This window comes from Condylostylus longicornis, unplaced genomic scaffold (assembly GCF_029603195.1).
Source record: "Condylostylus longicornis isolate FDR11 unplaced genomic scaffold, ASM2960319v2 ptg000018l, whole genome shotgun sequence".
In the NCBI taxonomy this organism is placed as follows: Eukaryota; Metazoa; Arthropoda; class Insecta; order Diptera; family Dolichopodidae; genus Condylostylus; species Condylostylus longicornis.
In genome coordinates, this window is record NW_026577987.1 from 2,260,226 (window position 1) to 2,286,504 (window position 26,279).

Here is a 26,279-nt window from a genome sequence, read left to right on the forward strand (position 1 = left end):
TTTGCTCTTTGGTGTGGGAAAATGCTTTCAAGCTTAATTTTATTCCAGTTGTAACTTGCTCATAAGTAGTTTATTTCAAATTTAGTGTTCACAGTACATCCTGAAGATTGTTTAGATTTCATAATTTTTTTATTGTTTACACACGTGGTTACGCACCTACATTTTTTTTGAAAATATAACTAAGTTAGAAAATATGTTAGGTGAGAAACAAAGAAGTAGAAAAAGATTTACAAGTAATAAAAAAATTAAAACTTGGTTACTAAAATTGAAATAAGCCTACACAAATTACATTAGTATTTTACTTGCAAAACTAAGCATTTTATTATATTTTATCCTTTTTTTATATCCTTTTTTATGTATTTTTTCATGAGTGGAAAATGAATGAGTTCCGTTTGGTGGTACTGGATCATTTGGATCTGTATTGTGGCTGAAGTAATTTTTCTGCATCAGGTAATGGCCAACAGGTTGATCGCGGTACAGGTCTGTGAAGGTGTGCCTTTTAATAATAACAAAGTTATATAATAGGACATATAAAGAATGATAACAGATCGCCGGACATTTTAGACGTTCTTCTTGGAGTACGAACTATGGCAGGTTTGCACTAATTTCTAGCATGGTTCGCATTGCAAACATGAACGCAAATTTATTTGACCTTCTAAAAATTCTAGCTGCAACCTCGAAAAAGGTATTTCACTTCTGTATAAAATCTTCTGTATAATAAAAAAAATCATTACAAACTTTGAATATATTTGTCGCAGATAAAATTTCTATATATTTTTAATTATTTTTTATGTAAAGTTCGTCAAAATAGTAAAAATGACATTTTTTTATAATTAAATAATTATTTTATTGTATCCAAATCTCGTATACTATAATTGTATACATAAGTGTAAATAATTTATAAAAAATATTTACACTTACAAATTATTTTATATACATAAATGCATACCTAATTCTTTTGGTATCAAAAGTCCACATATCTTTAAATATACATAAATATATTATGGACTTTTAAGAAATGCATCTGATTTTAATTTAGAGATTTTCATAAAACGCAATACTGTAAAAACATAATTTGGTGAATGGGCAATATATTTTTAGCTATCCTATAAAATCAAAACAATTCATATAATGTAACTGCACGACTCATACGAATTTCGCTATACATATTATGAAAAAAGGCCATGTTAACGGACAAATAGGGTTAAGAACATTTGCTAAGCGTCCGGTAGCCTTTGTTCAATGGACGCTTATGGCGTGCAGGGCCATCTCACGTAGAATGCGGACATGCTTTCGGTCTAATATGAGGTTGATGTTTACCATGACGATCGTGTCGCTCCTTGGGGCAGAATATTGACATTTAAAATGACAAGAAGGGAAGTGGAACGTTTGTAAAAACTTGTATGCGTCTACATTACTGCTGCTATGAGAAACCAGCCATGCATGTGTTTTTTGATAAGATGTAACCAATAAAATTAAAAAAATAAAAGAAAATGTGAAAAACATAATGGTGTCTCTACCGCTGTTTATGTTAACATCCTCAAATGACGAGGAGATGAAAAAAAATTTGTGAAATCGATCACATAAACAGGATGAAAGTTAGGATAGAAGCACTTCGAAAGGATAGGACCATTCCGCAGTGTAAAAGGTGTCAAGATAAAAAGAGCGAAGAGAAAAAGTCGAGTACCAAAAGACCTGGTAAATGATGGCACGAGGTAATTTTAAAATAGCAACATGGAATTGCAATGGTATTGCAAATAAAAAAGACATGCTTGAAATTTTTCTACATACACAGAATATAGACATATGCCTCGTAACTCAAGCACATTATGACCTTAAGAAGAAAGATTCGATTTCCACCCTGGAAATATAGCGAACGGCGGAACGGCGATAATAATAAAAACTTTAACGCCAAGCACACTGATTGGGTTCAAGCCATACTTCAACTAGAGGAAGAGAACTTAGGACTGTAATTCGCGACACGGCGTGCCTTTTTCACTCTACTGCGAAGCCAACGTATTGGCCAACCGATGTTAATAAGTGTCCAAATTTAATAGATTTCTTCATGACAAAACGGATTGCGAAAAATTTCATTAAGGAAAATATAGTTATGAAAAGACCGAAACCTGTGCTGACAAAAGGAACTACAGATTGGTCAAGATTTCGCTTAGAAATTGAACGACAAATAGATCTAAGGAAAAGAATATGAACGACCCAGCAAATAGATGAGGAGGCCGAAAACTTTACTAAAATTATTCAAAATGCGGCTTGAAGTAGTTCGAAAATTAATGCTATTAGAAGGAGAGGCATTAACGATGCCCCGCATATACTAGCAAAAGGAAGACGAAGCAGGCGGGCGAGAAAGAGGTGGCAGCAAACGCGTGATCCTACTGATAAAACCAATTATGTTCTAAATTTGACGTCGTGTGAGAAAACCAATACTATACTTACTGCGGAGGGCAACAAAGAAAATGAAGCAACCTATCAAACATCTCGCTCCTATTAAAAACAAAGATGGAACGTGGGCAAAAACTGACAAGAACAAGGCAAATGCGTTTGCGAATCATTTGGCCGATATATTTTGCCCGCATGACAGCCAGGGCGTGTATGAAAATGAGAAATCTGCTGAATAGAGTGACTATTCCAATTGTCAAGGAAAGAGATGTTATAGAAGAAATCTTAAACCTAAAAAGGCCCCAGGATTTGAAATAATAACGGTCGATATTTTGAAAAAATTACCCAAAAGGAGTATAACGATGCTTACGCGCCTAATAAATGCGTGTATAAAGTTTAATTACGTGCCTGAAATTTGGAAAATTGCAGAGATAATCATGCTGCACAAACCTGGCAAACCTATAGATAGGGTGACTTCTTATGGACCAATCTCATTGTTGCCGATGATTTCAAAACTGCTAGAGAAACTTTTATTGAGAAGACTTCAGCCTATAATTGAAAGTAAAAGGTTAATCCCGAATTATCAATTTGGTTTTCGCCGGAACCACTCAACCATAGATCAGATTCATAGAATAACTGACCTAAAAGAAAATTCACTGGAAGAAAAAGCAATATGTTCTATCATATTTTTGGAGGCCTCCGAAAAAACTTAGGCGATTACTCGGTAAAAAAAAAAAATTGATTATAATCCAAGCTATTTTGTCAATATTACAAAAATGCTATTTATGACCTTAAACTATAGCTAATATAGAAAATTTTGTTTTATTTCCAACAGTGTTTTTTTACAATGAGAAAAAAATAAAAGTAATTAAAGCAACATTAATCAAAAATAATTATAATCCTATTCACACAAACTTTTCTATTTCATGTTCTTAATAGTACTCTTAAAAGTTCGAATTAGAAAATGGAATTAGTAAGTATTTCAGTATTTTTAATAAAAAAATAAAGTTGGATCAAACCAATGGTTTGTATTGTAACCCCTTTTCCTTCAACAAGCGAAAATGCTTTTTTTAAAAACAATCTATGTGTACCTACTGCACTATTAAAATTATTTTCATACATATATGAAACTATTTATAGGATTGCATATATTTAGGATGAACAATTTATGCTGTCTTTGAAATAAAGCAAAAATTAACTCAAAGAGGGGTTAACATAATGCTCGATTTTAAAGGTAAATTTTCTGAGTTAAGAAAAATAATTATATTTTTTAATGGCGTGGAATTTACCGTTAGCTTTTTGCGTTTATAGGAATTTAGAAAAGCTTGCGGTTTCACAAATATAAGGTGCCAAATATTCAAAGTTTACAAATTTAGGGTGTGACAACTTGAGAGTGGGTGGAGATGGAAAAAAGAGCTGATAAATTTTCAGACTCCTGTAACGTATGGTGTAAAAGAAAAACGGGCTCAAAAATTTGGTAAAAACAGGTTTTAGATAACTGTAAATTTTAACGGCCATTTTGTTTTTTTTTAAGTTTAACTATAGTATGCCGCGATGGAAGAAGCCAGTCACTATTTTCTGCTTTAGCAAAATTAGAAAAATGCATATGGTTTCTTAAGATTTTAGGGGGCTATAACTTGTAGAGGGAGGGAGATAGGTAAAAATTTTCTTCCACTTCTATCTTCAAGGGTGTAGAAGTTTTGCAAACAGACACACGATAGACGGACGCACGGACAGAGTGAAACTATTAAACACTTTTTTCAAAAATTTCTTGAAAATCGAAGTAATTCAGCCAGTAATTTCTGAACGATCTATATTTTCAGTGTACGTAGCGTGAATGCTACTACAAGCTAGAACTATTCTAGAACTGAATAAACGAAAACCCAAACATAGTTTTTTTTGTAGTTGAATGTGATTAAATACAAATAAATTCGTATACAGGGTGTTTCACATAAGTGTTTTTCAACGGACAACGATTATATCTGCATCAACACCCCCTCCCCCACTCCCAACATACATATGTGTAAAATTTTCTTTCATAAATTATTTTCGAAAATTCAGATATGCACTTAAAATTCTAACTTAAATCTTAAAAATCTTTTTTTCATCATCATAACAACTTACATTTTTCTGTGGGATTTTTTCAAACCTAAAGTAATGTCTTTACATCTAACAAGTCCCAACAATACTCAAGTTTTTTTGCGAAATATTACGAATTTTTGGTTTCGCTCCTGTTTTTTTATTTAAATGCCACTGATCGTGTCATATTTCTTATTATTTTTTTCTTTTTTTTTACGTAAAAAAGAGTTTCATATTTTAAAAAATCTCGGGATATTTATATACGTTTTTTAAAAAGCTTCCCATTTAAATTCTATTGCACGAAAAAGAAAGAAAGATAAGAGGTAAGAAAAAATGATAAAAAATTTCAAATTCATATTTCAGTATGGTTTCAAATGTTAATGAGGAAATACGTATGATTTTTTATGCACATTTTATATTTCGCAATAAGGTAAGTTGAGTAGTGTCGGCTAAGAAAAATGTTCAACATTTCAACAATTTGAATTATCTCATTTCGGTTATTTGTACGTTACTTATAAAATTGTTTCAAATAATTTCAGTTAGTTTTTAAGTTATTAAAAATAAATATGCATGTACCTACTTCCAATCAATTTTTGTTTTAAATAATTATTTCAAAACTATTTCAAACATGTTATATTGAGTGCTTTAAAAATTTTCTTGTGCTCTTCTTTCATATTTTATTAGCAGGTAAACAAGAGCAATCTATTTATAATGGCCCTGCCTGTGTATGAATCTTAATAGTAAACGCAAACAGATAGAAGTTGACGGATATCAGTATTTATTCGGAAAATTTGTATTTCGGAAAATTTGTATTTAAAAAATTTAAAGAATATTGTATTTTAGATATTATTTTCTAATTCCCTCTTCAACTTTTTTCTTTACTATGTATTCATATCAATATTTAATAATTATCTTTCATTAATTATATTTTCAACTTGACACCACAGTTACTTCTCATATCTTGAGTTAACTTACCCTATGAAAAAAAAACTGTTCACTTAAAAATAATGAAATGCTTTCAGTAACATACATATAAGACGTTGAAGGCAAAGGTTGTGCTTGTTGTTTTTCCGCTGTTTTATATGTATTTGAAGAATTTTAAAATAATTATGAATGAAAATATTAATATTTTCTTGATTTTTCAAATAGATTTCCGAAATTTTACCTGCTTTATAATAAGTGTGAATTTATTTTAATATTTCTTCTCAAAAAATAGCCACTTCGGTTTAAAAAAAACCCATATGAAATAAGGTCGTGCTTTTAAGTTTCTTTCTTAGCATTAGGACCTGTTAGATATAAAAAAATTACTTAAAGTATCTAAAAAAAGTAGAATGCATACTATGTTTATTGAAATGATTCTTTTTTAATTGGGATTTATCGAACTTGCTACTTTTGGTAGGATCTTTTCATCTAGAAATGGTATCTTAAAGGCCAATATCTTTTCTTAAAGGTTAAGGGTATATGTTACTTTCAAATAGATGAATACATGTATGTTAAAAAATATATGTTAAAAAATCTACAAAACATCCCACTATGTATTAAGTATAATTAAATATTAGAATATTATAATTAGTACAAAATAGTAGAATAAAATATGATAAAAATATTTTACTGTTGATCTCCCTTTCTAAGTTGAAAAGTTGAATAGATTTATCTGTAAAGCGAAATTAAGGAAAATAACTAATTTTTTGTCAATTTTTTATTTATTTTCATTATTTTTTTCCCTATTTTATTATTCTTAAAAATAATAATTAAAAATATTTTTCCTTATTTTTTAAATAACCTTTTCGTGTTTCTTTTTGTTTATTGTATGTATTTATTTTTTTTAAGTTCAATTTTTCTTTTTGCCAGTCGAAGCGTAAATTTATATGTAATCGTTTTTTATATTATTATAATATTGTTTTATCTATAAATTGATCCTTATACAAATTTTGTTTCTGTTTCATTTCAATTATTTTCTAATTGTTAAGAATTTAGTTTTAAATTTAATTAGTTGCAATAATTGTATTCAAAAGTTACTATTATTTCTTTTTTGAAGTGTAATTTATAATTAAAAGGGTGATTTTCACCGTATTCGTCAATTAAAAAAACTAGAATTATGTACATATGTATGGTATATACGTGTCAACAATATTTGCATGTAGCAGGCTAATAAAGAAGTCCACAGACGTAAAATTATGTAAAAAAACTAGTACAATAATAGCCTTATAAAAATTATGCAAAATTAAGCGAATTTCCGATTTGTTTTTAATTACAACTATGTGCACGCAAAATTTACAATAAGTACCCGATAGCAAAAAAATAAATTTAAGAATTGATGATAAATGCGCCAAGATTTATTAGATAAATGATAAATACAATATCAATAAACCAATACATAATTTATTTTATAAAAAAAAGTAAACTAATAAAAAACAATAGTGCAAAAATTTTTAGATTTTACATAAACACCCATTTATTTTTTTTAATTAAATCTTGCAACTATATTAGTGAGCTTCTCTTTATCGACACCAAAAAATTTAGTATTATAATTTATTTTGGAAAAATTAAATGACTATAAATTAATTAAAATTTGCCTTCCACTAAAATAAATTTAAAAAGCTTATATCCTCACAAATGTGCTCTAACTCAACATTACGCGAAAATTATAATCAATTACTTTTATTATTTTAGATAACAATCTAAAATAAGATTTCAACTGTAGAAACCTTCCTACGAATTTGCTAAAGAAATTTAGTGTTAATCGATTGATTAAAATGCCTCACTCGAAGTAGTTGTTAAAATTATTTTAATTTTCAAGCTATTTTACAATAATTATTTCTCAGAAACTTCTTAAAATTATTAGAAATCATTAGTCAATAATATGCGCACAAAGAAAACCAAAAAATTAAATATTATATGAAATAGAGAAATGTACTCTCAATTATCACTATTAAATATGGCGTATGATTTTTGTTTTTATTCATAGTTCCTCAATAATTTCAAATATGAAATCTTGTTTTAGTCATCCATGAAGCTAACAGATATAAAAAAACTAATGCCATATATATCTATCAAGCCATCAAGCTCAGAGAACAAATCAAAAATAAATTCCAAATTTATATGGAGTTTAAATGGAAGGGGTGTCGGAATTTATTTGTGTGAAGGAAATTAATCAATATTTTAAGCTCTACTGATTCTACATACTTTTTTAAATTTAAAATTTAAATTTAAAAAAAATTGGTTGGTAAGTTCCATCTGAAAAACGCCTTTAAAAACAAAAAAAATGCAATTTTTGGCGCAGACAACCTTTCTTGTCTTAAAAATGGAAAGGTACTGAATTACAGAGTAAAATTCTTGAATAAAATGAATTTAAAAAGAAATTGAAAAAAGAACAAAAAAAATAAATATAATAACCTAGATGACTTTTAAAACTATACTTAATAAAGTGAGAGTTAAAGAATTGCTTTTTTAGTTTTTTTCGATTTCGGAAAATAGTTTCAGCTTGATGGCCTTATAGATATATATATATATATATATATAAAATATATGATATATATATATATATATATAAAATATATGATATATATATATATATATATATAAAATATATGATATATATATATATATATATATAAAAGGTAAAATATGTATATACACTCCCACATTGACAAGAAGACATAACTAATGTTATTTTATACGTTAAATCTTATTATTCTACTGCAATAGAGTACATACATACATATGTTTCTATGATTAACAAGAAAAAAAAATGTACAAAATTTTAGCAAAATACTTAATTTTTACTTCAATTTTCGATATATGTACATATAAATGTAGATTTAAAATTTGAGCGAAAATTAAAGCAAATATGTAGTTATTGTTTTTATTTTACATTTTAGTTGTCAATTTTAAGGTACTACATAATTTTATATCCTTAAAGTTAAATGACATTACTATTTTTATATTTTCAAATTTTTGTTCGTTTTGGTTTTAAATCTTTAATTATTTTAATGAAAGTAAAACATAAACAGGCGGAATAGAAATATTTCTAATTTGCGTTTTTTTATAGGCTTTTTAACATGATTCATGTTTTTATTTCATTATTAAAATGGCCGCTGTTACACCTTACTCAATTTGACAAAGCCAACATAAAATATGTATGTACATATTGTTTTAAATAAACATTAATCTTATAACTTTATTATCAATTCAATTATTTTACTCTGTAGCTATTTCAGTTAAAAAATCTAAAAAAAAGGAAACAAATCGTGCTAAAGGGAAGTTAAGCATCATTTTTGAACCAAAATGCAAGTGACAGTTCTAAATATCTAATGAATTGTTAAATTGTGTTAAAATTTTTTTAAATTCAAATTCAAATGAAAAATTCCATTCCTCAAGCAAAAATAAAAAATTTTTCAAATTTTACAAATACATATTACGATTATTCTACAACCTTTTAAATTCAAAACTTTTTTTTATCTCATGATTACAAGATTTTTGAAAAAAAAAATATTTTTTGTGAATTAAAAAAAAAGATTAAAATTTATCTGTACGATTTATTCTGACACTACTGCCTTAACGAAAAGAAATACACAAACCCTATACATACATAAATACTTCAAGTATACAAGTAAAACATTATTCAACTATTGATATTTAAACAAAATATTTTTAATAGTTTTAAAATTTAAAACACTAATTTACAATCGAAACCAAATGAATATTAGAACAAAAAATCAAATATATATTACATTTTTGGTATACAATTTTTTATAATTTTCTCTCAATAATTATTATTATCGAGAATGTTTTTGGCAAAATTTTGATCCCAAAAAAAAAAATTAAAGAAAATCAGTAACGAAGGTACTCAATACTTCTGTTGCTTCTCTAATACATATGTATATGTATGTCTATTCAGTATAAAAACATTTATTCATAATACAAAATAATATATAACATGTAATGTAAAGCAGTTAGTTTATTATAGAAAATAATTTTATCTTTTACATTACGATTTTTATATATGTAGTTTTTATACAATAAAAAATATCAAAGATAAATCATAAAAAAAAAAAAAAACAGAATACATGTTAGCAAGTGAGATACATACATAGGTACATAAGTGTTGTTTCAAAAACAAAATTTAAAATTTGAATTATAAAATTAAGAAAAAGGATTAACACGTTATGTATGTAAATCCTTTTCTTACCTAAACTTAATTGTTGAGATACTCAATAAGGTGCAGACAACATTATAATCATTGGTCTACATCATTTAAAACGATGTTACAACAAATCTTAGTTCTTCTTAATTAACTCATTGCGTCGTATGTACGCAATGGAATTAGTAGGTTTAAATTTTAAAATAACAAAGCCATTATTTGTTTTCAGAAAACTTATAGCAAAAACTAAATCCATTTTTTCAGTTTTCAGAAAACTTATACCAAAAACTGGTTTATAACAAATTTTTTTTTAATTTTACTTTTAAAGTAGCATTCAAGCATTTAAACTCAAATTGAGAACTAAACCGTAATCTAATTTATTTTAGTGTTATATAAAAATCTCTATGATATAAATGCCATTAACATAAAATGTGAAATGTACTTTAGTTCAAAGAAATAAATTTAGAAATTGAACATAGGACTTCGAAAATATTCTTTTAAGTTTTTTAGAAACTGAAGAAAATTAGGATATGACATGCATTCCACGGTCTAACGTAATTAAATGTTATTAAAATAAACCTGTATCGAAAATCAAGTTAAATAATTTACTTATTTTGTTTTAATAAAAATCTATTCGGTACTTATATAATTTTAATATACATAACTCTCGAAGATGTTCTCCAATAAAATAATGTTGAAAAATATGTATAAAAATAATATGTGTTTTCTATGAGTTTGCAATTTTTTATTGCCGATATTGTTGAAAGCGCTTTGATTTTAAATTCATTGTCTAAATTAAGTTTGTAACTATTTATAATTTTAAAAAAGACAAAAGCTTCTTATGAAAGAATTAAATGTTCAACATAAATAGTAAAGTATGTATATTATTTTTTCATTTATATTTAATATACCTGTATTGTTATTCATATTATTTTGTATAGATCTAGAAAAGTACAATAAACACTTGCTTATTAAAAAATTAAATAGTGGTGTTAAATAGTTTTTGATATTTATATCAACTTGCAAGTTTAATTTTTATTGATGTTGTAATTCAATTGAGTAAGATTTTCGAACTTCTAAATTAACAAAGAACTAGTACTAAAAAAAAATCATTTCTTTTTTTAATCTAAAAAAAGTACAAATTAATAATTTTGTGGATAAAATTATAAAAGTTTATTCAATTTCACTAGACTCTGAGATCAAATCCTCATCATATTCACCTTGTTCTGAAGACTGATCTATTGTCCGTGTTGACAAAGCTTGTTGAGAATTTTCTTCCATATAGGAACAGTCTTCCGCAATTAGATCAACATCTCGACCGCAACCATAAGCTGAAAATTAGTTTTATGAAAAAAAAAGGTTTCAATTTTCTTTTGATTGATTTATTATGTTATTTCTATTTACCTTCGATATATTGTTCAAATTTTTTCGGTACCATGCTTTTAGCTTTTTCAACATCTTCATATGTGCACTCACCCTTATCGAGACCTAAAAGCAATAAATTTTTGAAATAATCTGAGCGGCTAAAAAAAAAGGTCATAAATAAAGTGTTATATTAAGTACCTAACCCTAAGCCCATATGCTTCAGCACTTCTACATCATCGTGAATTTCAAATTTATCGTTAAACTCAAAATGATATTCAGATCTTAAATGAAAATTAAAATGAAATCAAAGCTTTCATTTATATGATAACTTACTTATCATGTGAAATACTACAATTTATTTTAGTATTTTTGTGCGTATTTACAATAATAAATGGCAACTGAATTGATGAATTTGAAGCCGGTATGAAGCCTTGTCTTTCAGCCTCTTTGTTTCTTTCAACTAAACTTTGAAATTGCACTTTTTGCAGTAAGAGTTCCCTAAGCTGTTGATGTTTTCTTTCTATTCGTTCTCTACGTTTTTGATTTTCCTTTTCCAAATTTCTGCATTGTTGGACAGAATTTGTAGGCAAACCAATCCAGCGTATTTCTTTTTTATCCTTTGAAATAATGTTCATAGCCATTAAAACATTCAAGGCATCATATACACGTCGTCTTATATTCTTCTGATCACAATTGACTGCATCATAAGTCACTTGATTTTGGACTTCTTCATTGACTAATTCATCGGCCACTTCATTGTATGTTGTTGTACCTTTTGCGCGAACTTTTTCACAAACTTTATTTGAAAAATGCCTTAGGCCTCTTCCAACTTTATCAGGTTTACGGCGTCTTGAAACTGAACTTTGTACTGTACTACTTTTCAAATTAAAATGAATTAAAACATGTAACTTTATGTAATAAAAGACTTACGGTTTTGATTTACTGGTTTGTGTATGACTACTATTATTTGCTACATATTTATTCACTTTCGCCTCATTTGATTTCATTGCCTAAAATAAAAATACATTTTAGTAAAATTGGCAGTATTTTTTATTAAAACTTGAATTTGAAAATTTGTTTTTGGAAAAACAGTTCTTTGAATTTCTTTTCTTCCAACTTACCATACTTGCACTAGTTTGCTTAATAGTACGTCCTGAGCTTGTTGTCTGTGGCACAACCGAATATCCTGAATCTGAAAAAACACAATTACATTTAGTTTTTTGTATTAAATTTTCTTGGTAATGTTGGAAAGTAGCTTTTACTCACTTGTTGCTTGTTGAAAGTTATAATTTTGTACTCTTACATAATTTGATTCACCTAATAAATCCTAAGGTACACCGAAATAAAAAAAACCGAAATCAACATAAAAAACAAAGTTTTAAGCAATATATGTACCGTATGTTCATTGTAAACTCCTGAATCGGAATACTGGCTATACATATCTGTGGAACCTATTGAATTTTGTTCTTGTTTTATATTTGTATGATGTATGACTTTGATAAGTTTTCCTTAAAATAAAAAATATTTCAAATTCTTTATTTTTGAAATAAAATTGTGTTTGTGTAATAAAATTTTTTAACATGCCTACATATATACGTATATACATATACATAGTGTTAACAATATAATAAATTGTAATTATTAATCATTTATTAGCAATTAAAATGATGTTGCTAATTAAAACTTAGTTTGTATCTATTTTTTAGATGCCCTATTATTTGTTTTCAGCTATCTCTACACTAAATTCAACTTTTTTTATTTTAAAATACTATGGAAATCAAACAATTTATTTACCAACTTTAAAATATCACCTAAACCAATCTAAATTATTTTTTACTTTAACGACTTTGAAAAACAGATTTTTAAGGTGACGTCATGGGATAGACTACTTTATCGTGTCTAACAGGTGATTATGGTATATTGTAAACAAGCAAAACATTTATTTCTTATGCAAACAAAAATTTTTTTCTCAGTTTTTTTCATCATTTGCACTGTAAGTCACTTAAATATATTCAAAAATAAATGTGCAAGCTGCAACTCTAAAATTTCTGAAATTTTTTTGCACACATATTTAAAAATCTTATTGTTTGAACTTGGTAATAAAAAAGGAGAAGTATCCAAAAGGCCAATGGAAAAATAGATAAAATGTCATGTAAAGTACCCCATCTGAAACCTATTTTAAATAAATTTGTTCATTTTTCAAGATTTTTAATTTTCCTTAAAATATTACCTACTTGTAAAAATAAAAAATGAAGTATGCAATATGAAAATATGTTCACCTGAAAATGACATTGGAGTAAAAAGAGAGAAACACCATCAGATCCTACATTTGCCGCTCAAACTAAATCTTTATATTTATCTACACTTTAATCGGATAAATATTTTTAAATAAATTTAGTTAAAATATTTATAATCAAAAGTTTGATACATCTTATTACTTCCACTTATAAATTGAATTGAATTGAATTGAAATATTTATGTACATACGCCAAAAAGTAGTTTTAAATTTCAATTGATAATTGTTTATTCTTTACTGCTCATTAATATAAAATTATCAATAATTTAAATTTTTTATGAAATATTCTCATCAAAAAATTGAAATAAATCATTAATTTTGTGAATTTTTTTGTGAAAGATTTCCTTAAAGTATAAATTTTACACTTTATACATAGAGCTAATTTATAAATTTCCCTAACATTTTCTTTATTAACATTTCTTGCTGCTTAAATTTTTTATGTTTGAAGTTTTAATGTTAAAGTTTCAAAAATTCATTTTTCTACAAATTAAAGGGAGTCATGAAAAACATGTTTATAAACTCCCCTTAAGGTAATAGAATCCTACTTCAGAAAAACTATTACATTGACTCAAAGAAAAGAAAAACGTTTTTTAAAAACAAACTTTCATAAAATATGATTTCTCGTAACATGTTTTCCTATTAAAAAATGTAATTTAAAAGTTTGTTTCTGTACATTTAAAGAATAATTTAAAAAAATTAAATTAATGAGAAAAAAAATAAAACTGAATGAAATACATATAATAGTTATTTACCCAATTAAACACAATAAGTAAATAACTGCTGTTCTTTTTATTCAGCAAGGATAGGAAATCGCTTATTAATACATACATATTTATGATACAATAATTTGCTTCTAAAAATTTGTTAGTTATTATAACTAACCCATGTAAAATCAAAAAAAAAATGAGCTCTATTCTATTGTTTTTGTTCAAATAGATCCCTGCATGTAAGATAAAATCTCACATATCATGGATTTACATATTTTCAATAAAAATGCAAGCGAGGAACTCTTACTCTTAGGGAACCGCGTTGAGGTGTAAAGCCCCACAGTAATTACATATTTAATTATATTTTAGGTTTTTATTAAAAGTTTTATAAAGATTTTTAATAAAATAAATTGATCAACTATTTTAATGAAAATATCAGTTACATAGGTATGTAAACAACGACAACACACGAGTCTTTTGATAAAATTCAGAACATTCATAAAAACAATATTGATATAGAAGACTACGACAAATATGGTTAGTACTACTTAATAGCAATAATTAAAAATTTGAAAATTTAAAATTTAAATAATTTTTTAAATTTAAAATTTGATTATTTAAATAAAACTTTAAAATTTGCAATACTAGAAACTTAATAATTTCCAAATTAAAATACTTAAAATTTCGGAAGAAATTCTAAAAAAAATCATTGGACAATGCTAAGGAGTTACACATCCTTTTTCAATCAAGGATTTAGGTATAAGAGCTATGTCACAAAAATATTTTTACCATTTTTTTTTAGTCCTTAAACATAATGAGAAAGGATTTATAATCGAGGAAAAATTATATTAAAAAAAATTATGGCACAATACTGACGGTAATAAACACAGTTATTCTTCCCTAAAAATATTATAAATGAATAAATGAAAAAACGTCAGTGTAAGATTTTCTGAAGCTGTGTACTCACTTGGCAAATTCAATTTTCTTTGAAAATTTCTATGTTGATATTTTAGTGAACGTGATCAATGGTATGTTTTATGAAACTTTATAATTTTATGCAAATGTGGGAATATTAAGAATATCTCTGACACATTATTTGTTAATATTGTAATCAATTTGACAATTTGTAGAAGTTTTTGTGTCTATATAAACAACTGATTAATGTGTACACATATGCATGCAGGTAAATATTAATATAGGTATGAATAAATTTTTGAAAATTATTAGGAACCTTTATTTTAATACTAATATTTTTACAGTGAGTAGGTATGTAAGTAATGGTATTTCGTTAAAAAGCACTTATAATATAAAGAAGTAAACCTTTACCTTATATTAGTGCAATTATTTTAATATAGCATAACATTGCCAATATTGTAGAGTATGCACACGTAGGTAGGTACACATTTGGAAATCAATCAAGTACGAATTGCCCAAAAAAATGCATAATTCTTAAGTAAACAAATATTTAAGTAAAAATTGTATCGATATTACTCTAACTAAATTTTTTTAATGATCATAATTATAAATTTAAATTTAATAAAAATATTTCTGGTATCAATATTATCACTTATCAGTGAAGATGTTCATTATAACAAGTATAGGTAAATACTAAGAGTAATCTGGAAAAAAAAAAAACAGCTCTTGCGAAATCTTGCAAGCAATTCAGTATGAACATATAGTTCATTTATTTTTGCGTCCTTGGCATGAGGTCTTCATTGTACGATTGAAATACACATATGCAATAAAAAAAAAAAAACAAAAAATCCTCAAAATGTTTTCAGAGGCCAACGCTGCTCTCTTAAGTATTACTATCGGTGCTTTTAAAACGCAATTAAAATTGTTTTTCTTTTACACACATACTTAATTTTTTATGAAGCTGTATATATGTGTGTACATATTTTAATTAATATATTTAATTAAAATTAATATATTCTTACCATGCTCATTTCGAACTAAATAATCAATTTCTGTTCCTGAATGCGCCATTTCTTCATTCACCTACTACCACCAGTTTTTTTCACGATTTTAAAGACGAAACTCGACCCAATTTGTCCATATATCTTTACATCAATTTCCAATACAAGAAATTTAAAACAGTACAATTAAATTATAAACAATACTTAATATATTATTTTTTAAAAGTTTTGTTTATCTTTCAAAATGAAAAAAATTAAAATTATAAAATTATTTTCAATTTAATATTTGGCCGTCTTTTTGAGGTACGCGCGATCCCAAAATGTAAAATGGCGATTTTTTTCCAATTTAGTTATTGAAATAACCACATTTCTTTTGTCTAAATACCTTTAGAAAAACTCCTTAAAATTTCATATTAATTATTCAAAATAATATATAAGGTAATAAATTTACACTATATTATAATTTTATAATTATAATGTTATTTCTATTATATTTTTTTTTAAATCAAATCAATGGAATTTCTGTTCATTTACTATTGAATTATAAGAAAACTTTTAGTTCTTGTGTTGTCGCGATTTGACAGCTGATATGGCGCCAGAATCGAGTTTTTGCGTTGCGGTCAAATGTCAAAGTATAGTCAATCATATAAAGAGGGAGCTGAAATAACAGGAAACAGTAATATATGAAACACTTTTAAATAACGGTATAATTTACTTTTGAAACAAGAAACTAAAATTTCATTTATAAAAAATTTATATCTAGTTGTTTTTATTAGATTATGTTGGTATTAAATTGCAAAAAACAGCCCCTTCCAATTTGACTAAAAAATTGCATCTGAAGTCGCTAACATTATTTATTATTTTTTATTTATTTTTTTTTTATCATAGTTAGTTGGCACAGGGTTTTATATGTCGGAAAATGTAATAAATCTTACAAAACTGTTTATTTTGTACTATAATTATACATATGAACAGTTAAAAATACATTAATTATACATATGAACAGTTATTTTGTACTATAATCGTGAATATGAATAGTTAAAAAAATTATAGGAACTCATAAATATCCTCAAAAACTAAAACTAAAAACAAATATTTAGCCTTGTTCAGAAATAGAATTAGGTTTAATATCTTAAGTATTATAAAAAAACGTTTAGTAAACTAATTTAATTTTCTTGATTTTTGACAATGCAAGTTGAGCAATTCTTTTATATGCAATTGCAGCTACAAGAAAGAGAGAAAATTAAAGAAATAGATAATATTTCGTCTGTTTAAAAAATGATAATACATGTAAGTATGTACATATATTTATGTGGATAAATTTATTTATAATATTTGTAGGTATTTAATTTTCCATGATTAATATTTATATTTATATCTAAGAACAAAGATTACAAAAGTTATTAATTTTAAGACAAGGTTACAAAAGATTATTAATTTAAAAATAAAAATATTTTTCTTTAAAAACTTTGAACTCCTATGAGATTTTAAGAAATGATCTACCTTTTTGATAATCAATAAAATTTACCGAAACTATTTCACTCTATCTTACCAATTTTTAATTGTTTACACATGTCAATTGACTGTTTGAAAAAAACTTTGTAACTTTTATAACTATGTACATACGTAGTTTAATAATTTCATGTTCATTTTTTTAATTAAATTTTTTGTATGCAGATTACTTATATATTTATTTTTATTTTTTAGTAAATTTAATCTTAATTTTATACACAGTACGGCTTGAATGTAATAACAGTAGTTTCAGCATAATACATATTTCAAATTTTTTCAGTGCATAATTTCACAAAACTCATAATAACTCAACCATACATAATATAATAACTCACAAAGATTCATCGATATTTTCTAAATTCTGTTAGCGTTTTAGATGTATTCTATCTGGTTTAATTTCAAAATGAACACCAAAGAAACTTTCTAATAGGTATTAAAATTCTATCACAAATTGATATAATAACATGTTACTCGTATTCTTGAATAACATGCTTTGGACAAGGTATAAAAATATTAATTTCAATTTTCATGAAAATTTTATTTGACATCGCAAATTTATTTTTTTCTATTTGAGAATTTAAATTACATAAGACCTTTTGCGGTTCGCGGCGCCCGCGTATCAGGAACTGGCGTATTCATCTTTGTCAAAATTCACTTTTTTGGCGAAATGCCTGATCTTAAAATTCACGTCGCTAAGACAAAACTAAAAATAACTCATTATTCAAATATCTGTCTTGTGCATGTACAATGCGCTGTTAACATTTCTGCGACACTGCAACGGCGAAATGTAGAGAAAATGCCACAAGATAGCTTACGTAGATAGCGACATTATTTTAATCGAAAACAATCTAAAAACTGTTTTTACTTATATTGTTAGCGACAGTAACTTAACCAAGAACATAAATATAAAATGTTTGTTTTTGTTTTTAATTTTGCTTTTGAATTTATAACATAGTGACCGTTTTCCTTGCCATTTTTATTTCAAAATTAAAAATGACGTTTCTTATTCAATTACCAGCACATGTTGCAGCGACAAATATTCAATTTACTGAAAATCTGCGACTGTCGATGTCGAATGTAGCCGTTGCCGTATACGCCCATTAAAATAAGAGCTCTTCTTTTACGAAACAAAAATTAAAATATAATTCAGTAAAATTTTAATTTCTATGTATTTTTAAAAGTAAGATTCGAGAAAAGTTTTTAAATAATTTAATTAAATTTTGACAACATTAAAGTATGTGTCAAAGTTCATGCAACATTAAAAATTAAATACATAACAATTTTTGGTGAAAAAAAAACAAAACTTATTATTTCTTAATAAGTTAACTGAGTTAAAAGTTAATTCTGTCTCCATACTACTTTTTTCTACCTTTTGCAAAAAATATATTTTTGACCAATTTTTAATTTGGTTCATATTTTTACAGGGTGGAATTTTTAAAACTACGTCAATAGGGAAAGAAACAATAAAATTTGTGTGACAATTACCAAAAACTTAAGAAAAGTGTTAATACCTGAAGTTTGGAATTTGTGATTTATACGTATTTTCTTAATGCTTTTGCAAATGACATTTCCAATAAGAAGCTATGAATAAAAAATTTAAGGTTGCATAGTTGTTTATAAGTAAGTATAGACTTATATTTTATAAGACTTAGGAATATTTTATATAGACTTTATAACATTAAAATGGTTGACGAAGACTACAGTAAATCAAACTGGAACAGGTGTCATTTTATCATAGTGGACGTAACAAATTCCAACATTTTTCCCATTCACATTTCATTTTGGTGTAGATTTATTTTACAAGAGCAATATTGAACGAGCAATATTGGTCTTATATGAATTGCTCACATTTCGTTTTGTGGTAAATTTATTCCACAGAAGCAATATTGAATTTATACGTACTCGATACAAAAGTAATTTGCGAAAGACATTAGATGCATGTACATAAATTTCAAAAGTGTACTAAGGAATTTACATATAACGGTTTATTATTATAAATCAGTTTCTTGCACTAGTGCTGCCTTCTCTTAATTTTTTTTTGTTTACATACAGCTGATACCCATACTGTCATTTTAAAAATAAACAAAAAATCAGCTGATTAACATTACCCGTTCACCACAAGATAGCGCACCATTTGCTGAATAATACTGTCAAAATTAATACACAACAATAAAAAGAAAAACAAACTATAAAAACAGCAAACGAGCCAATTTTTTTCTTGTATTTTGTTGTCTGCTTTCAAAACAAATCTAAATCAAAATTGAATTGTGAAACTTTGTGTTAATTTCAAAATTTAAGCAACTTTCTACTGTATGTGTATTGTTATGCAGGACTTTTTAAATAAATCTTTAAAATGGTTTTCTACTTCAATTAAAAATTTTATATAGAAAGAAACATCAAAGTACTTAAAATATCGATTTTCAGCAAAAAAAGGCTCATCGATTTGGTATCAATACTTAATGTTATAAGTAGTTCAGTCTTGAAATGAATGAAAGAACTTTTGCGTCTTTTTTACCAGATAATATTCTTGAGAATATATTTTCATATCTAGATTTAGCAGATTTGGGTAATTGTTCACTGGTCTGTAAAAGGTGGTATAATTTTTTAAATGATGAAAATAATGATGTTTGGCGAATGCACTGCTTAAAAAAATTATCAGAAGACGCTTTTAAATCCGATTTGTTATCATCGGTGCCAACATACAAAGCAAAACTTAGGGCATTTTATTATGCGTGGAATCCTATTGATTGTTCTCGCAATGTTTTTATTAGACCAAATGGTTTTACATTACATAGAAATCCAGTTGCCCAAAGTACAGATGCTGCAAGGGGAAAAATGGGATTCACGCAGGGCAGACATGCTTGGGAAGTAATTTGGGAAGGTCCATTAGGTACGGTAGCTGTAATTGGCATATCGACACGAGAAGCTTCATTACAATGCCATGGATATGTTGCTTTATTAGGATCCGATGATCAAAGTTGGGGTTGGAATTTAGTTGATAATCACTTATTGCATAATGGAGATGCACAAGGCAACTATCCGTTACTAAACAATGCGCCCAAATATCAAGTAATTCTTTCTACTCACTTGTAAAGTTTTAATAATGTATATTATTATTTTTAGGTGGGTGAAAGAATAAGAGTAGTATTAGACTGTGATGACAACACGTTGTCATTTGAAAAGAATTCAGAATTTTTAGGCGTTGCATTTAGAGGTAAAAATTTTCATAAATATTTTAAAATCAAAGTTTTTAAATTTTATTTTAGGTTTACCACCTAAAACATTTTATCCAACTGTGTCGGCAGTCTATGGTAATACAGAAGTATCAATGATATATCTAGGTCCTCCACTGGATGGTTAATTTTTAATTTAATACAAATTCAACGCATATTAATCGTTATTAAATCTAGTCATAAAATAAAGTTTTATAACAGTAAAATGTAAGATTTCTATAAACTTGATTTAAAATATCTAAAATCAATTTTTAGGAGAATAGATATATTATTTAATAATTATATTAAGTAAAATTAAGTAATTTAAGTAATTAGATAACAAAAGTTCTATATTCATATATACATACATTTGAAACTGTATTCTGTGCAATACTATTTGTTTTATTGCAAATTTTATTCATTACTATTTTAGTTTAAAAGGATTATTTTTTAAATTATTTTCTTCAAAATGATAAAAATAGTGTTCTATACTTTAATTAAAAAACTAGTCAAAATTATAACTTATTTATAATATTACTGAGATGGTGAAATTATTTACAGAAATAATGAAATAATTATTTATGATGTTAAACTTTAAAGAAGCTAGCACGGAACCTTTTAACATAAATATATAGCATTCTTATATAAGTTATATTCCAGTACCTCTACTTAACCAATAAATTAATATTAGTAATAAGCATAGGAACCTGTAGTAGAAATTTTTTTTTTTTTTGTATTATTTTTTTTTTGTACAATTTTTGTTTTGTATGCAATTTGTTAAATACCTACTTTTGTTGTTATATGAATTTTCCTTTTGTTAAAGTATACTTACGTAAGTGTAATTCATGGCTTAGCTTAAATTTTTCTATTTTAGTTTCATTCAAATACATATAATTTAAAAAAATTTGTCTGAAATTTTAAATAAATAAATAGAAATCAATTTTCATTCACATTGAATTTTAATTTTTATTAAATTTTAGTTTTCGGAATTTTAAAATGCTAATACCAAATTAGCTCACTTTTTCATAAATAAACTCAAAACGACTTATTAAAATATTATTTAATTAAAACAAATTTTCAAAAAAAATATGAGCTTACTTATTTTCAGTTCCTTTTAAAAATTTATTTTTCAAAATATTACCTACTTTAAGTATGTATAAATTTTTTTAAAATCTTACATATCGTTCCTTTCATATTTAATTTAAACAAAAGAAAATTTGTGTGAAGTTGTTGAGAAAAGTTCAATAAATATTTTCATCACTAAATAAAACTACATAAAATATTAAAATGTTGAATATCAATAAACTCTTACTAAATATGTATATGAATAATGTAACTTCAGCAAATGAAATCATTATTAATAAATTAAATTTGTATTTCATGTACTTACATACTACTGCATGAATCTATGCACTTGTAACAAAAGATGGAAAAAATGAGTAAAGAAATATGTAATTATGTTTTTAATAATATTTTTCACTGTTATAATTTTTCAAATACAAAAAAATTATTTTAAATACGTATTCTTATTGATCATATTTTAGAATTCTTTAATTCTTTTTATCTTTAAAATCTTATTTTTATGGCTACATACATGATATGTACTTAAATATGTATATACATACTTAAGTACATATGTGGGTGATTAATTTTAGTTTAATATAAACGGAAAAGTTATTTACATATTTTGTTTGATTTGACCTCACCAATAAATAAAGAGTCGCTACAGTTCGTCTAGATGCAGCACAACAAAAATGTACAATTTGCGTTGAAATGCCTCTCAGGGCACTAATGTGCACATTCCAAGAGTAACGACCTCTTTTAAAAATAATCATATTAAAATATAATATGTAACAAAATTTATAATACGGGAGCAATATTATGAATATCTCACTTTGCTATATTATTAATTCATCAACAAATTTGATTTTTATAAAGTTAGAGTCATTATTTTCTCTTTTTTCGGTCAATACCAAACAATCAAATAAAGAGTAAATTCGACTTATCAAAGCTAGGCTTTAATCCTTAAACGAATAAATTAAAATGCACAAACATGCAAATAAAATTTTTTGACATTGCTTATTGCACATTAAGGAGTTACCTTTTGCAAAACAAAAAGGGAATGTATCCTCGACCTATTGCTCATTTGCAAATTTCAGATAGTTTTTCATCCAGCACTCGAAAGAATCCCAAACAAAATACAAATTAATATTCCCAATTATATGACACATATTCATTAAGTTATGTAAAATATTTATTCATTTTTTTTATCAATTACATACATATGTACGCACATACACATTTGTGTTTTTATTCACTAACAAGTTTTAATAATTGAAAATAATTATAAACAAAATTTTTGAACTGCTCTTTTTATTGTGGATTATTTGATCCAACACCTGAATTATTGCTATTGTTACCTTGTTCTACTTCTTCATCTTCATCGAATATGTCTTCAAAATCATTATAAAAATCTGCATGAACATGTTTCTCATTTGCTGCTAAATCTAATAGTCCTGATGAACCACCAGCCTAAAAAGTTTCTAATACAATCACAATTTATTAAATTTACTATAAATTTACCTCGTCCAAATCCATAAAACCTGCTCCCTCGGGGAACATTTCATCTACGACTTGCGGTTTCATGTCGATTCCTAATTGGTTATCCGTTTTGATATACTTTGATGAAAAAATTGTTACAAATAAAATGTTTCTTCTACTGTTAAATTTGATCCTGTTAATTTTTGTGGTCTAAATCTAACAATCAAAATTGTCAAATCTGACAATCAGTTGTTCCAGCTGATAAAATTTTTTCCTTTGCCAAATGAACTTTTCTACTTGTAGGTTGCCAAGTGCAAACACGTAATAAGTGAAATTCGTTAAAAATCTTTCCGTCAATTAGTTTAGCTGTATGACGCGTTTTTAATGGTGAAATTAAGAATATATAAAGAGGAATTAAGAGCTTTCATATGGAAAAGAACATGGTAAAATTTTCCAGCACACTATAAAAACAAAATGGCAAGGAATTTTTTTTCTCAAAAATAACATTTCTATTCAAGTTTGTCATAAATTAGTTTCAAGAGTTTCAATATTTTTATAAAATTTTTCGATTTTAAGGTAAATTTTTTATGGGTTATACAAGAATGAGTAATTATAAAAAATTAAAAAATGAGATCAGTTTTCATAGCTAAATTTTGTTTTTCATATAAATAATTTATATTTTATGGGAGATCATATGAGCAAAAAGCAGCCGGAGATTATACTTCTAATTTATAGAAACCAATAAAGATATTGGTGTGGGAGCTTTTTGCTCCTTTGATCTTGACATAACAAAAATATCATCATAAACAAAGCCGATATACGAAAATTTTAGGGACTTTAACCTAAATTTATACTTTTAACTTTAACAAAATTTCATTTTAGCTAATTCTTTGACATATGAATATGTAATTTCGAAAACTTCGAAATCGAGTGAAAAGCAGTGCACCAAAACTGAAATCGAGTGAAATGCAGTGCACTAAACCTGAAATCAAATAAATTTTGTTTTCCGATTATTTTATATTTTCATGTTTTACAATCTGGTAGAAAATGTCATTTGTGAATATGTACATATTATATGGAATTTTCGAAAAGAAAATTTGATGTTATGCACATATTAATTAAATAGGAAGCCGAATAGGTTTTTTAGATTTAAAGTTTAAAAATTTATTAAAATCTAAATACAAGTTGAAAGAGTCGAGATCATTCGATCTTTTACAATGAAATATTAAATTGTTTTTAAAAAACAGAATATTAATATTAACAATCGCTTAAGTACTCAGTATTGATTGTTTTGCTATTAAAATTCCAGAGTTACAGATATATATGTATGTATTTACCTAACATATAACAAAGCTAAAAATGTGAATTTAACTCATGTTTTTTTCCACATTACTTGGTTACTTTCTTGGTTATTTTTGTGGTAATTTTTCTGCAAAATTTTTTTGCATAATTTCCATAAAAAATAATTAACAGATTTGATAAAGTAATCATTTTTAATAATTTAAAACTTTCAGGGTAGCGCATTAGCATTTAGAACCGTCGCAAATAAAATGAGATATCAAAAAATTTTAGTTGAGTAATTTGAAGTTAATTTTTAATCCTCGTTTCGTAATTCCTCAATAAAAATTAGAACAAACATATGCACATATATTTATAAGCGTTTTGCTCTGTTGAATTAAAAAATATAAAACTAATAGAAACGGTTTAAAATAAGTACAATTTATACAATAATTAATATGGTAAGGTAACCATTTATATTTTCAATATATTAATTTCTGAACGTTTCCATTTATGGATTTTATGTTGATTATTTAATCAAGCAGCTATTACTTTGGACTTCATGTTTATAGGGTAAAAGTAGTTATTTCGTTCTTCTTGCGTTTGGAGGAATCCAAGCAATTCACTCGAAAAAAAAATTGATAAATTTACTAAATTAGTGTAAAATAAATTTACAAAATATTATAGAAATTAAATTGAAGATAATGTTTTATAAAACCTAAAAGTGAACTTTATTTATTTTGGAAAAAAGACTATGTTTTTTTCAACTTTATATAAGTTTTATTCTAATACGAAGTGACGTAAAAGGAATAAAATGTGAAATAAAAAACTAAACAAGTCAACTTGTTCCAATATTAAAACATTGTGTAAAACATTTTTATAATAAAATTCTAATATTGGAAAAGTCTGTCATATTTTACGATTAAAGTGCAATGTGTATTTAAAGCAATTTAACATCTTAAACATCAGTTAATTAAAAAGGGAAAGGGTAGTAAATTTAGAAAGAAAAAGAGTTCGCACAAAGCTTGAGAAATAAGTAAATTAAAAAAATTGAAAATAATTAACATCACTATTTTAGCATACAGTTCAACACATTTACAGGCAATCAAACATGGCGGAATATTTTACGTGGTGTAGAACAAATTCAGTTTTTTTCTATAACAAAACACGGCTTTATGTGACATAATGACGTTTACTTACACATAGAAAACAAGTTAAAGAAAAAAAATTAAAAGTAAAAAAAAAAGTAACTATATAAACAAACTATTCATCTTTTAAAAGTGTTTGTGGAAACAAGAGTGCGAAAGTAAAGTTCTCTAAAAATAAAAGAGGAATTTTCAAACTAAAATGACAAAGGATTTTACACTCTAATAAATGGTAATACAACAAAAACAAAAGGTCCAAGTAGTGTGTTAGTGTTGTCAGCTTAAAGGTTTTTATTCCAAAATTACTAAAGGCTGCGTAATTATTAAATATTCATAGTAATGTTTGGTGGATTGCGTGTTCAAACATTTTCCCGGATTTTTTTTTGTTCTGGTTATTTTAAACATTTTAAAATCTTTACGGTTGATAACTTCTACATACAATTTTATTCCTTATTACATATGTTGATTGTGGAATTCCCCGGTGTAGGATAACGTACTTCGAATTTATAATTTCGAAAGCTTAAAACAATTTATTTCTAAACTAAATCACATAAGAAACAAGCTACTAATGAAAATTAAAAAATTTCAGAAAATAATATATTCTTGTTTTTGTTATATCAAAAGAAAATACATACTTACATATAATTTTTGACTCTAAACTGAATCGTTAAAAACTTAGTTACTTCATTTT

General features: G+C 25.8%; 4 protein-coding genes across 9 annotated transcripts in view; 2 read left to right on the forward strand and 2 right to left on the reverse strand.

Annotated features, from left to right (window-relative positions):
• Positions 1 to 10,147: 10,147 nt before the first annotated feature.
• On the reverse strand, positions 10,148 to 16,467 carry LOC129606271 (transcription factor Dp). Of its 3 annotated transcripts, none has more exons than XM_055516500.1 (10): positions 16,286 to 16,467; positions 15,922 to 16,044; positions 12,377 to 12,489; positions 12,248 to 12,308; positions 12,103 to 12,173; positions 11,912 to 11,991; positions 11,315 to 11,857; positions 11,180 to 11,262; positions 11,021 to 11,104; positions 10,148 to 10,947 (listed from the first exon to the last, which is right to left on the reverse strand). In XM_055516500.1, the coding sequence occupies exons 2-10, from the start codon at positions 15,968 to 15,970 to the stop codon at positions 10,790 to 10,792; spliced, it is 1,242 nt and encodes a 413-aa protein (XP_055372475.1). In that variant the 5' UTR covers positions 15,971 to 16,044; positions 16,286 to 16,467; the 3' UTR covers positions 10,148 to 10,789. The 3 variants fall into 3 exon arrangements, with proteins under 3 accessions (XP_055372475.1, XP_055372477.1, XP_055372476.1); XM_055516502.1 differs by having other exon boundaries at positions 10,148 to 10,742; positions 10,837 to 10,947; positions 15,922 to 16,467; XM_055516501.1 differs by having other exon boundaries at positions 11,315 to 11,854; positions 15,922 to 16,467.
• A 3,131-nt stretch (positions 16,468 to 19,598) lies between these two features.
• Positions 19,599 to 21,473, forward strand: LOC129606385 (F-box/SPRY domain-containing protein 1). Its single transcript, XM_055516692.1, has 3 exons — positions 19,599 to 20,481; positions 20,536 to 20,626; positions 20,679 to 21,473. The coding sequence occupies exons 1-3, from the start codon at positions 19,897 to 19,899 to the stop codon at positions 20,771 to 20,773; spliced, it is 771 nt and encodes a 256-aa protein (XP_055372667.1). The 5' UTR covers positions 19,599 to 19,896; the 3' UTR covers positions 20,774 to 21,473.
• A 1,387-nt stretch (positions 21,474 to 22,860) lies between these two features.
• LOC129606411 (COP9 signalosome complex subunit 9) lies at positions 22,861 to 23,358 on the reverse strand. The gene is made up of 2 exons (XM_055516734.1): positions 23,208 to 23,358; positions 22,861 to 23,156 (listed from the first exon to the last, which is right to left on the reverse strand). The coding sequence occupies exons 1-2, from the start codon at positions 23,268 to 23,270 to the stop codon at positions 22,998 to 23,000; spliced, it is 222 nt and encodes a 73-aa protein (XP_055372709.1). The 5' UTR covers positions 23,271 to 23,358; the 3' UTR covers positions 22,861 to 22,997.
• Positions 23,359 to 25,122: 1,764 nt separating this feature from the next.
• Positions 25,123 to 26,279, forward strand: part of LOC129606456 (polycomb protein Asx) — a 40,206-nt gene continuing 39,049 nt past the window's right edge. For all 4 annotated transcript variants that reach the window (XM_055516794.1, XM_055516795.1, XM_055516793.1 and 1 more), the window contains exon 1: positions 25,123 to 25,820. The gene's annotated coding sequence lies outside the window, so the exon portion shown is untranslated. The remainder of the gene's footprint in view (positions 25,821 to 26,279) is intronic.

What these genes read in the sequence shown, in the direction of transcription:
- LOC129606411 (XM_055516734.1), bottom strand. Translation starts at nt 23,270, where the DNA reads ATGAAACCGCAAGTCGTAGATGAAATGTTCCCCGAGGGAGCAGGTTTT. An exon ending in GTTTTATGGATTTGGACGAG is followed by an intron (nt 23,157 to 23,207) that starts GTAAATTTATAG and finishes GAAACTTTTTAG; the next exon opens with GCTGGTGGTTCATCAGGACT.
- LOC129606385 (XM_055516692.1), top strand. Translation starts at nt 19,897, where the DNA reads ATGAATGAAAGAACTTTTGCGTCTTTTTTACCAGATAATATTCTTGAG. An exon ending in ACAATGCGCCCAAATATCAA is followed by an intron (nt 20,482 to 20,535) that starts GTAATTCTTTCT and finishes TATTATTTTTAG; the next exon opens with GTGGGTGAAAGAATAAGAGT. An exon ending in TTTAGGCGTTGCATTTAGAG is followed by an intron (nt 20,627 to 20,678) that starts GTAAAAATTTTC and finishes ATTTTATTTTAG; the next exon opens with GTTTACCACCTAAAACATTT.
- LOC129606271 (XM_055516500.1), bottom strand. Translation starts at nt 15,970, where the DNA reads ATGGCGCATTCAGGAACAGAAATTGATTATTTAGTTCGAAATGAGCAT. An exon ending in TTTAGTTCGAAATGAGCATG is followed by an intron (nt 12,490 to 15,921) that starts GTAAGAATATAT and finishes TTTTATTTTAAG; the next exon opens with GAAAACTTATCAAAGTCATA. An exon ending in GCATATGGGCTTAGGGTTAG is followed by an intron (nt 11,105 to 11,179) that starts GTACTTAATATA and finishes TATTGCTTTTAG; the next exon opens with GTCTCGATAAGGGTGAGTGC.